Source organism: Mustela erminea, chromosome 14, assembly GCF_009829155.1.
Source record: "Mustela erminea isolate mMusErm1 chromosome 14, mMusErm1.Pri, whole genome shotgun sequence".
NCBI lineage: Eukaryota > Metazoa > Chordata > Mammalia > Carnivora > Mustelidae > Mustela > Mustela erminea.
In genome coordinates this window covers 91,976,144-91,987,091 of record NC_045627.1, presented here as the reverse complement: position 1 = coordinate 91,987,091, position 10,948 = coordinate 91,976,144, and the positions used below count along the sequence as shown (strand labels likewise).

Here is a 10,948-nt window from a genome sequence, read left to right as displayed (position 1 = left end):
CCTCCTCAGCCACAATCTTGTGTCCATCCCGTAGGCAGGATAACATCAGAGTTTTGTCTGTGGGATTTGTGTTCAATCTGGGCTGGAAATATCATCCATTCTTAAACAGACCACCATGATTCTGAGTGGACATGTCCCTGGGGCCTGGAGTGAGGGAGGTAGTGGGGACTGTGCACCAACAAGAGCAAAATTCTCTATTCTCAGGGGCCTATGGAGGGGCCTTTCTGACAGCAGAGAGCAGGTATGTGGTAACAAGAGTGATGCTGCTGAGGGCCCGGGGTGAGGGAAGGCAGGAGCTGCTGGAGGCACTTAGTCCACACTGGGGTGGCTTTGGCACCCATCCCGTAGGTTTGCTTTGAGAAATGGAATGAAACTTGATTAAACTTGGAAATTTTTCTCTGAAATCTAAACACTGCTTCTAGAGTAAGACTCAAAACAGCAGTTTCATTCTGAACTGGCCTCTGGACTTTGCAATGCTGGGACCAGCCCGTAATCACCAACCTTCAGCTTATCACTCACTGGAATTCCCACTCTCACACACCTCATGCTGCAGATTGCTGAATCACAATGGAATATTACTCAGCCAAGAAAAAGAATGAACTCTTGCTATTTGCAATGACATGGATGGATCTAGGGAGTGTCATGCTAAGCGGAATAAGTCAGTCAGAGAAAGACAATTGTCACAGGATCTCACCCATATCTGGAATTTAAGAAGCAAAACAAATGAGCAAAAAAAGAAGGAGAGAAACTAAGAAACAGACCATTAACTCTAGAGAACACACTGATGGTCAGCAGAGGGGAGGAGGGGGCAGAAGGAGTGTAATTGTTGTGGTGAAAAAAATAAAATTAAAAACAAAGCAGTCCATGCTGTCTGGCTCTGAAGAGAGGGGGGCCTGGCCAGCTATTCCTCAAGGTGTCCCAATGCCTCTGTCTCTCTGTGGGCTGCCCTTCCTGCCTTTTACTTGTCACATTGGTCCCTCTCTTCCACTTTTTCTGTTTTCTCTCCGTTCAATTCATTATATGGACACAGTCCACAAACACATTCTGCTTGGAAGCTGAAACATTACCAGACAAACCTGAGGCCCTTTGATCACGCCCCCAGCACCACTGTTGTGTACTTGTTGTGCGTCCGTGCAAACTGCTGCCTGTGCATTTGTGTGCCTGTGTTTATATAAAGAATGATACCCCTGCCTCATAACTTTTATGTTAACAATAGGATATGCTTTTTGTTCTGTAACTTGCTGTTTTCAACATCTGGAAGATGGCATCTGGATACCTTGATTCTAACAGATGCACTGCCCTGGCAAGAGGTGCTGTGGCTTAGCTGTGGCCCCACAGTGGTCTTCAGTACATGTCTTGTTGCTGTTTCTCCTGCTACAGTGAGGATAGAAAGTGTCCATGACAAGAAATACCACCACATGCCACAGTGCAGACTGATGGTTGCCCGGCCATGGGAGGTGATATGAAGTGACCACTTCATAGCTCCAGGGTCTCTATTTGGGCAATGAGAAATCTCTGGACCGAGACAGTGATGAGGAGTAGTCAATGCCACTGAATCGTTTACTTTAAAATAGTTAAAATAGTAAACTTTTTGTTATGAGTATTGCACCACAAGAAAAAAAAAATGTAGAAATCCTTAGAAGAAAACATTAAGTAACACACCTTGAATAGATATAATTTTTATTTACTAATTTTACTTTTAAAAGGTGGGGAAATGCAAATAAGATGTCAAAAAAACCCACAGACAGCATAGACATTTTCAAAATGTTCATTCTTCCAATCCATGAGCATGAAATATTTTTCTATCTCTTTGTGTCTTCCTCAATTTAATTTCTTCTGTAAGCGTTCTATAGTCCCTAAATTGTAGATCATTTACCTCTTAGGTTAGGTTTATTCCAAGGTATCTTAAGGTTTTTGATGCTATTGTAAGTGGAATCGATTCCTTGATTTCTCTTTCTTCAGTCACATTATTAGCATATAGAAATGCCAGTGATTTCTGTGCATTGATTTTGTATCCTGCCACGTTGCTGAATTCCTGTTGAATTCTAGTAATTTGAGCGTGGAGTCTTTTGGGTTTTTCACATAAAGTACCATGTCGTCTGCAGATAGAGTTTCACTTCTTCTTTGCCAATTTGAATGCCTTTTACTTCTTTTTATTGTCTGATTGCTGAGGCCGGGCCTCTAGTGCTATGTCGAACAACAGAGGTGAGAGGGACATCTATGTCATACTCATGACCTTAAGGAAAAGCTCTCAAATTTTTTAAATTATTTTCAGTCAGCCATTGTATAGTGCAACATTAGTTTTTGATATACTGTTCAATGATTCATCAGTTGCGTACAACAGCCAGTGTCCATCACTACATGTGCCCTCCATAATACCCATCACCTTGTTACCCTATCTTCCGGCCCCACTCCCCTTTGAAACCCTCAGTTTGTTTACCGAGTTCCAGAGTATCTCATGGTTCATCTCCCTCTCTGATTTCTCCCCCTTTAGATTTCCCTCCTGTGCCCTTTGGCCCTCCATGTATTTCTTATGTTCCACATATGAGTGAAAGCATGTGCTAATTGTCTTTCTCTGCTTGAGTTACTTCACTTAGCATAATCCCCTCCATTTCCATCCATGTCAATGCAAATGGTGGGCATTCATCCCTTCTGATGGCTGAATAATATTCATATAATATATGAACCACATCTTCTTTATCCATTCATCTGTCGAAAGGCATCTTGGCCCTCATTTTTTCCCCACTGAGAATGATACTCACTGTGGGCTTTTCGTAGATGGCTTATAAGACATTGTCATATCTTCCCTCTATCCCTATATTTTGCAGAGTTTTAATCAAGAAAGGACGTTCAGATCAATCCACATATTCAGTGCAATCCCTATCAAAATACCATCAACATTTTTCACAGAGCTGTAACAAACAATCCTAAAATTTGTGTGGAACCAGAAAAGACCCCAAATCGTTTAGGGGAATACTGAAAAAGAAAACCAAAGCTATGGTATCACAATGCTTGAATTTAAGCTATATTACAAAGTTGTGATCATCAAGACACATGGTATTGGCACAAAAGCAAACATATAGACCACTGGAATAGTATAGAGAGCCCAGAAATGGACTCTCAACTCTATGGCCAACTAATCTTCAAAAAAGCAGGAAAAAATATCCAATGGAAAAAAAGAAAGTCTCTTCAATAAATGATGCTGGGAAAATTGGACAGCCAAAATGCAGAAGAATGAAACTGGACCATTTCTTTACACCATACATGATGATGTACACAAAATGGATGAAAGACCTCAATGTGAGAAAGGAATCCATCAAAATGCTAGAGGAAAACATAGACACTAACCTCTTTGACCTTGGCCACAGCAACTTCTTCCAAGACACCTCTCTAATGGCAAGGGAAACAAAAGCAAAAATGAACTATTCAGACTTCATTAAAATAAAAAGCTTCAGCACAGCAAAGGAAACAGTCAGCAAAACCAAAAGGTAACCTACAAAATGGGAGAAGATATTTACAAAAGACATGACAAATAAAGGGCTGGTATCCAAGATCTATAAAGAATTTCTCAAACCCAACACCCAAAAAAAACACCAAAGGCACTGGAAACAAAAGTGAAAATAAACTTTTGGGACTTCATCAAGATCAAAAGCTTCTGCACAGCAAAGGAAACAGCCAACAAAACAAAGAGGAACCCATGGAATGGGAGAAGATATTCTCAAATGACAGTACAGACAAAGGGCTGATATCCAGGATTTATAAAGGACTCCTCAAACTCAACACACACAAAACAGATAATCATGTCAAAAAATGGGCAGAAGACATGAACAGACACTTCTCCAATGAAGACATACAAATGGCTATCAGACACATGAAAAAATGTTCATCATCACTAGCCATCAGGGAGATTCAAATTAAAACCACATTGAGATACCACCTTACACCAGTTAAAATGGCCAAAATTAGCAAGACAGTAAACAACATGTGTTGGAGAGGATGTGGAGAAAGGGGAGCCCTCTTACACTGTTGGTGGGAATGCAAGTTGGTTTAGCCACTTTGGAAAACAGTGTGCAGATTCCTTAAAAAAATTAAAAATAGAGCTTCCTATGACCCTGCAATTGCAGTACTGGATATTTACCCCAAAGATACAGATGTAGTGAAAAGAAAGGGCCATATGTACCCCAATGTTCATAGCAGCAATGTCCACAATAGCCAAACTGTGGAAGGACCCTAGATGTCCTTCAACAAATGTTGGATAAAGATGTGGTCCATATACGCTATGGAGTATGATGCTGCCATCAGAAAGGATGAACACCCAACTTTTGTTAACACCATGGACAGGACTGGAAAAGATTATGCTGAGTGAAATAAGTCAAGCAGAGAGAGTCAATTATCATATGGTTTTACTCACATGTGGAGCATAAGGAATAGCATGGAGGACCATAGGGCACAGGAGGGAAATCTGAAGGGAGAGAAATCAAAGAGGGAGATGAACCATGAGAGACGATGAACCCCGGGAAGCAAACCGAGCATTACCGAAGGGGGGTGGGGGACGGGGTAGCCGAGTAATGGGCATTAGAGGAGACACGTGCTGTGAAGAGCACTGGGTGTCATATGCAGCTGTGAATCATTGAACACCACATCAAAGACTAAGGATGTACTATATGTTGGCTAACTGAGCTGTAAGGAAGGAAGGGAGAGAGGGAGAGAGAGAAACCCCATGGAATCGTCATGTCGTAAGTGCTCAGACGGGCTCAGCCGCCCTCACTGGCTGCTGCTGTGTGGCTGTTATTGGCCTGTCCTGCCTATGCCCAGCCATGGCCAAGCCTCCTGCCCCCACACCCACTGGCACACCTGTCCCTGCCAGTGTTGCCCAGAACTCCCGCTGTTCCCTATTCTGCTTCCTGGACAGCCTCCCAGCCTAGTGGCCGGAGGAGTGTGTGGTGCTGTGTTGAGCCTTGTCATCCACGGGCCTGTGACGTAGGCTGATACCCCCCACCGCCCGCACCTGTGGTCCCATTTGTACACTAAGGGTCAGTGTCGTCACCTCCAAGGAACCCTCTAGTGCTGTGTTTCCGGGAGAAACCAGCGCTCAGAGTGGGCACTGGGGACGCTGGTGTCTGGCAGACACTGCCCGTCACAGCCCCGTCGGAGGAAGTAAGTTTTCTGTCTAACTTGGAGTGGCGGCTCCCCGCCAATACCGCTTGCCTTGTCCCTCAGTACAAGTCACTCTGCGCTGAGGCCAGAGGCTCAGGCTCCAAGGCCCCCAGGGCTCCTGAATCCCTCTAAGTGACAGAATCTGGAGCTGGATCCCAATGGGTTAACACTTTCACTCATGACATCACACAGCAGAGCCGCCTGGCTGAAAGCAGGCCACGCTGGGCTCTGGCTGCTGTCCTCAGCACAGACCCCACCGACCCCACTTGCCACTGAACGAGGCCTCTGAAGAGCCAGCACAAGGTCACGTGTTTGTTTCTTCTGAGTCAAGCCCGAGGGGACTCCCTAGGCAACTTAAGGGCCATCTGCAATGCTTCCGGGACTCAGAAAGAAGCTTTCATCTGCTCCACAACTGTCTAAGTCGTGCTGTGTATTATTCTTGATAACGGATCTCTTGCTGTTATTATTAGATTCATTTCACAAAACAAGTGGAACAAAATGACTTAGGGCATGAAACTTTTTGTTTGCTAGGTCATAAATTATTATTATAGCAATTTTTAATTTTAGGGGTAAGTTTTCATCATTTTCAGGGGCCACAGAGAGAGCAGGACAGGGAAGGAGGGAGGGGCTAGGACTTTGTGGCCAAGGCCCACGTCCCTGCGTTTTGCAGGTCAGAGCAGGTGTGAGTGTGGGGCTGTGCACCATCCTCTCCAGGACACCAGCGGACACCTCCGAACACCTGTCCGGGAGGCCCGGGGCAACGCGGATCCCCTCTGAGGTGGGTGCTGCTCCACTTGTCCCTTCTCCTGACCCCGAGGATGTAAGACAGATCCGAGGCTCGAAGGTTGTTCCCTTTTCCCTCTGGGTGATGCACCTTCTGTGAGGTCTTGGGTGCGAGCGTGATCGTGTCTGCAGTGACCTGATGCCTCCCGGAGCCCAGTGTCCTGAAGGGCTCCCATGTCTGCTTGGAGGGGTCCGTGTACCCTGGCTGTGCCCTGGTGTTGCGTGCAGGTCTGTCTGGTTTAAACACAACTGACTTCTGCTTTTTGAGAGTACATGTTGTTATAATAAATTGCCATGTCATCAAGTTTTTAAGCCGATTGCTGACCACACAGTGTCCGGGCTCAGACTGTGACGGGGAAGGAGAGCACGGTTCTCCACCAGATGCTTCTGTGCTCCCCCGGCCCTCCTCTGACGCTCCGACTGCGACCTCTCTGCTCCTCGCGGGCCCCACATGCTCACAGCACAGCCCAAGCCAACGGCAGCAGCAGAAGAGCGTGCTCTGCGCAGTGTTCTCTTCTGGGAAAAGCCTGGGAGGGTCTGACTTTGGGTCCAGTCACCAGAATGGTGTATTTAATAACACTTCCAGGAGTGCCCCTATTAATACATGACTGCACAGGACACGAGCAATTGACAGGCTCTTTCAGAAGATGGGGTGGCTTCCCCTGTGCCTGCCTTTCCAGCATGAAGGTCTCTTGGGGTTGTAAAAATGAAGATGCTGGGGACCCAGTCACATGTGCTATTTCAAGCAGAGATATTTTTTCCTTTTTTTAAGATTTTATTTATTTATTTGACAGAGAGAGATCACAAGTAGGCAGAAAGGCAGGCAGAGAGAGAGGGGGAAGCAGGCTCCCCGCTGAGCAGAGAGCCCGATGTGGGACTTGATCCCAGGACCCTGAGAACATGACCTGAGACGAAGGCAGAGTCTTAACCCACTGAGCCACCCAGGTGCCCCCAGAGATATTTTTCTTAAGTCTGGGTTGCCCCTGTGAACTTGGGGCAGGTCTGTACCTTTATAGTACCAAGTCAAAATTAAAACAGTGAAGATACAACCTGTCACTCATTTGTGGTGGAACCCTTAAAAAGGTGCTTTACTCACAGATGTAAGTGGCAGGCACACAGAGTTGGGCTGTCTCTGGCTCCCGATGGACTTCCCCGGAGGCTGATCTGGGCTTCGGTTGGAAGATGTCCCCACTCAGTAGTAACACTGTCATCTGTTCTGCAACCGCTGCACAGCTTTCTCGGAAGTCCCTTGCTGGCCATCTGAGAAGGGCCAGTGCATCTGCAGATACGCAGAGTGTGCTTGTGGCCGGGTGCGGTCCTGACCACAGGACCACGATGACTCTATCTGCTGTGTGACTGTGTGCCTGCCTTCTCAATGAGCCCTACATATCCCCTTGTCATTTACAGGTTCATCCTTGAACTGTTACCCTGTGTCTGTTTTCATACAAGAAACATGACTGAGAAATATAAAACACACCAAAAATCGTGCTAATCTCTGTTGTGCCAGCACAAAACCAGCCGGAATAAGGGCTATGGACAAGGTCACCCCTGCAGAAGCAGCTGGGAGTTGCCATCAGGCTCTTTGATGCCTGCCCTGGACTGGATGCCCCCTTCCCAGGACGGGGAAGTCACGGGGACAGAATCAGCGACACTGCCCTCGGGGAAACCCTCCGTTCTGCTCTCTTCTGGTGGGACTGCCCTGGACCCTCAACCTGTAAGATCCTCCCTGCTTCCAAGAAGGCCTGTATCCCCTCTGACCTTCCCAGGCTGGTCCCGACTGTACCTCCCAGCCTGCACCTCATGTTCGTCCCCCTCGGTGACTTAGGTCTCCCACCAGCCCTCCTGCCTCCGTCATCCTCTGCCCCCCTAAGCAGAGCCCAGGCTCCATGTCGGGTGTGACGTCCACTGATGTCCACTGCCTCATGTCTGGGGCAGCTCATCAAGGAATGTGAAGGGACCCGGGGGGACCGGGCAGAGGAAGGGGCGGAGGGTGGAAGAGCGGGTAATGCCTGGTACTCCCAGGCCAGGACAGGACATGGAGATACTTTCAGGCCGACCGTGCACACTGGGCATCGTCTCCTGAAGGGCCTCACAGGGACATGGCATGGTCGGGGGACCACTGCGGGAGGCCGTCATGCCGCGGTGGGGTGTTTGTGGGCAGGGGTCCCGGGTGCCGTGGCGGCAGGAGGAAGCAAGGGCGAGCACACCGGCCCATTTTCCTGCGAGGAGCTTGTTAGCCAGTGATGTCTGAGTCTAATGAAATACGAAAGGATTAAATTCTGGGAGAGTCTGCATATTCACTTATTCCACACTTAGACCACTAATTCCACACACTTTTCCAGCCCAGCTGCCGAACAGGAAAGAGCTTGAACAGACGGGTCAAAGGCCATGAGGAATCAGACGCGGGTGACGGAATTCATCCTGCAGGGCTTCTCGGAAGGGCCACAGCTCCATGTTCTCTACTTCATCCTCTTCCTCTGCCTCTACGCCACGGCCCTCTGTGGCAACTGCCTCATAATTGTGGCCATCGCCTTCAGCTCCAGGCTCCACACACCCATGTACTTCTTCCTGGTCAACCTGTCTGTGCTGGACATCATCTGTGCATGCACCGTGGTGCCCAAGCTGCTCGCGATCCTGGTGGCAGAGAAGAGAAGCATCTCCTACAGAGGCTGCATGGCCCAGATGTACTTCCTGTCGTGGTCAGTGGCCGGGGAGGTGCTGCTCTTCACCGCTATGGCCTATGACCGTTACGTGGCCATCTGCCAGCCACTGCACTATAGCTCCATGATGGGCCCCGGGGTGTGCGCCGTGCTGGCTGGAGCCGTGTGGGGCATCAGCGTGCTAGGAGCTGGCGTCAATGCCTGCCTGATGTTGCGGCTGAACTTCTGCGGCCCCAACGTGATTGATCACTTCTTCTGTGAGATCCCCCCTCTGCTGTTACTCTCCTGCTCCTCCACATATGTGAATAACATCATGGCGGTCATGGCCGACATCTTCTTTGCCATGCTGAACTTCCTGCTCACCATGGTGTCCTATGGCTTCATCATCGTCACCATCCTGAAGATTCGCACAGCCGAGGGGAAGCAGCGAGCCTTCTCTACCTGCTCCTCCCATCTCACCGTGGTCACCTTGTACTACTCCACCATCATCTACACCTATCTGAGCCCCGGCTCCAGCTACTCCCCCGGGATGGGCAAGGTGATGGCTGTACTCTATTCCACGGTGAGCCCCACCTTGAACCCTCTCATCTACAGCCTGAAGAACAAGGATGTCAAGGCAGCCCTCAGGAAAGTCTTGATACTCGTGGTCAAAAACCTGTAAATTGGCAGTCTCTAAAGTTGTGTTCTTTGTTGTTCTCTGACCACTGACCCTTATGAGATGTATCCCACCTGTTACAAATACCCTCTTTCTATGTGACTCAAAACACAGCTTTATTGAGAAAATATTCCTGTATGAGTTCTCTCTAACATCGCAGTGACTTGTGGCTTTTGCCCACCTGTCACTGAAAGTTTGGAGTTCCTGGAATATAACACACGGTAAGGTACAAGGGATGTGTTGGTTACTTCTCAGACCCCTGGACCACACACCAAACCAGAGTCTCTATCTTTGTCTTGCTGACTTTCATGAGGTGGGAGCCAGCTCAACTCCATCATAAATGCCCCTGCAAACAAACAAACAAAATGCCCCTGAAAACCTACCCGAAGCTCTGCTCAGGCCACATGGGTCTCAGCTCCAGATTGCAGAGGAGGAGGCTCCTGCCGTGGTGGATCTCGTGTGTGGACCTGACTGCGCTCTGGGACACACAGACAGCCGGTCGGACGTTATTTCTGGGTGTGTCTGGGAGAGATTAGCATCTGAATGGACAAACTGGGTAAAGAAGGTCATAGCTCTTCCTCCCCAGTGGGGGTGGGCATCACGAGGGCCCTGAGGGCCAGATGGCACAAAACAGGGAAGGAAGGGTATGTTTGCTTCCTTGGCTGTGAGACTCAGAAGAGGACTACAAATTGTCCCCGGTTTGTAAGTCTGGTCTTGGACTGAATGGCTCCATCAGGTCTTGTGGTTCTACAGTTTGCAAACGGCTGGTAGTGGGGCTTCTTGTCTTCCATAAATGCATCAGCCACTCCCCAATAATAAACCTCCAAATCTATGTATATATGAACATAAGTAGATACATACATATATGCACACCATATTGTACCATATCATGCGTGTAATTACATGTGCATATGTGTATATATGTGCATGTTATCTTGTGTGTGAATGTGTGTGAATAGATATAGATACAGATCACCACAAGTCCAAGGTACGTGTACCTCCTACTGGTGGTTTCTCTGGAGAGCACGGACTACACCCTCTCCCGTCCCGTGCAATGACTGCCTTGGAATCCCCGGCCCAGGGACGCGACAGAAACCTCATGAGCCACAGCAACACCCCCTTCGAGTCTCGTGTGCACATTGCTCCTTCCACGTGGGACACTATTTACTGCTTAACACATGCTCTTTTCACACCCCTGCTGCACATTCAATCCTGAGTAGTTTTTCCCTAGCCAGCCTGAGTTCGGTCTCTCCACTATCTGCTCTCCTAGTGCTTTCTTATTTCCCTCACAGCTAATCATTCAATCGATTACGTAATTAATATCTGTTGCACTGGGTTTCATTAAGAAAGGGGCTCTGGATTTTGCACACCACTGCATCCTCACAAAACACGGGACCTGGAGCACAAGAGGTGGTAAATAAATGACAAATGATGCACAGCGCCTCTGACTTGTCACATCTGTCCAAGACGAAGACGCACAAACCCCACTATGGGACAGTCTCCCTGCTGGCTGCTCCTGCCTACAGACACAGGACACGGGCTCACCGTTGTCCGTTCCATCACTTCGTGTGGTGGCAAAAAGTGGAAACTGCCTAAGTGCCCATCAGTGAGAACATGAGGAAGCGAGCCGTGGATTTACCACACCTGGGCTATCATCCCGAATCCATCCATTTAATGTGGAAATACATCACAC

The 10,948-nt window shown here is 48.3% G+C and overlaps 1 protein-coding gene across 1 annotated transcript; it reads left to right on the top strand.

Moving 5' to 3' along the window:
• The first annotated feature begins 8,325 nt into the window (after positions 1-8,325).
• On the top strand, positions 8,326-9,321 carry LOC116573637 (olfactory receptor 13A1-like). The gene has a single exon (XM_032313824.1). The coding sequence runs from the start codon at positions 8,329-8,331 to the stop codon at positions 9,259-9,261; it is 933 nt and encodes a 310-aa protein (XP_032169715.1). The 5' UTR covers positions 8,326-8,328; the 3' UTR covers positions 9,262-9,321.
• The last annotated feature ends 1,627 nt before the right edge of the window (positions 9,322-10,948 follow it).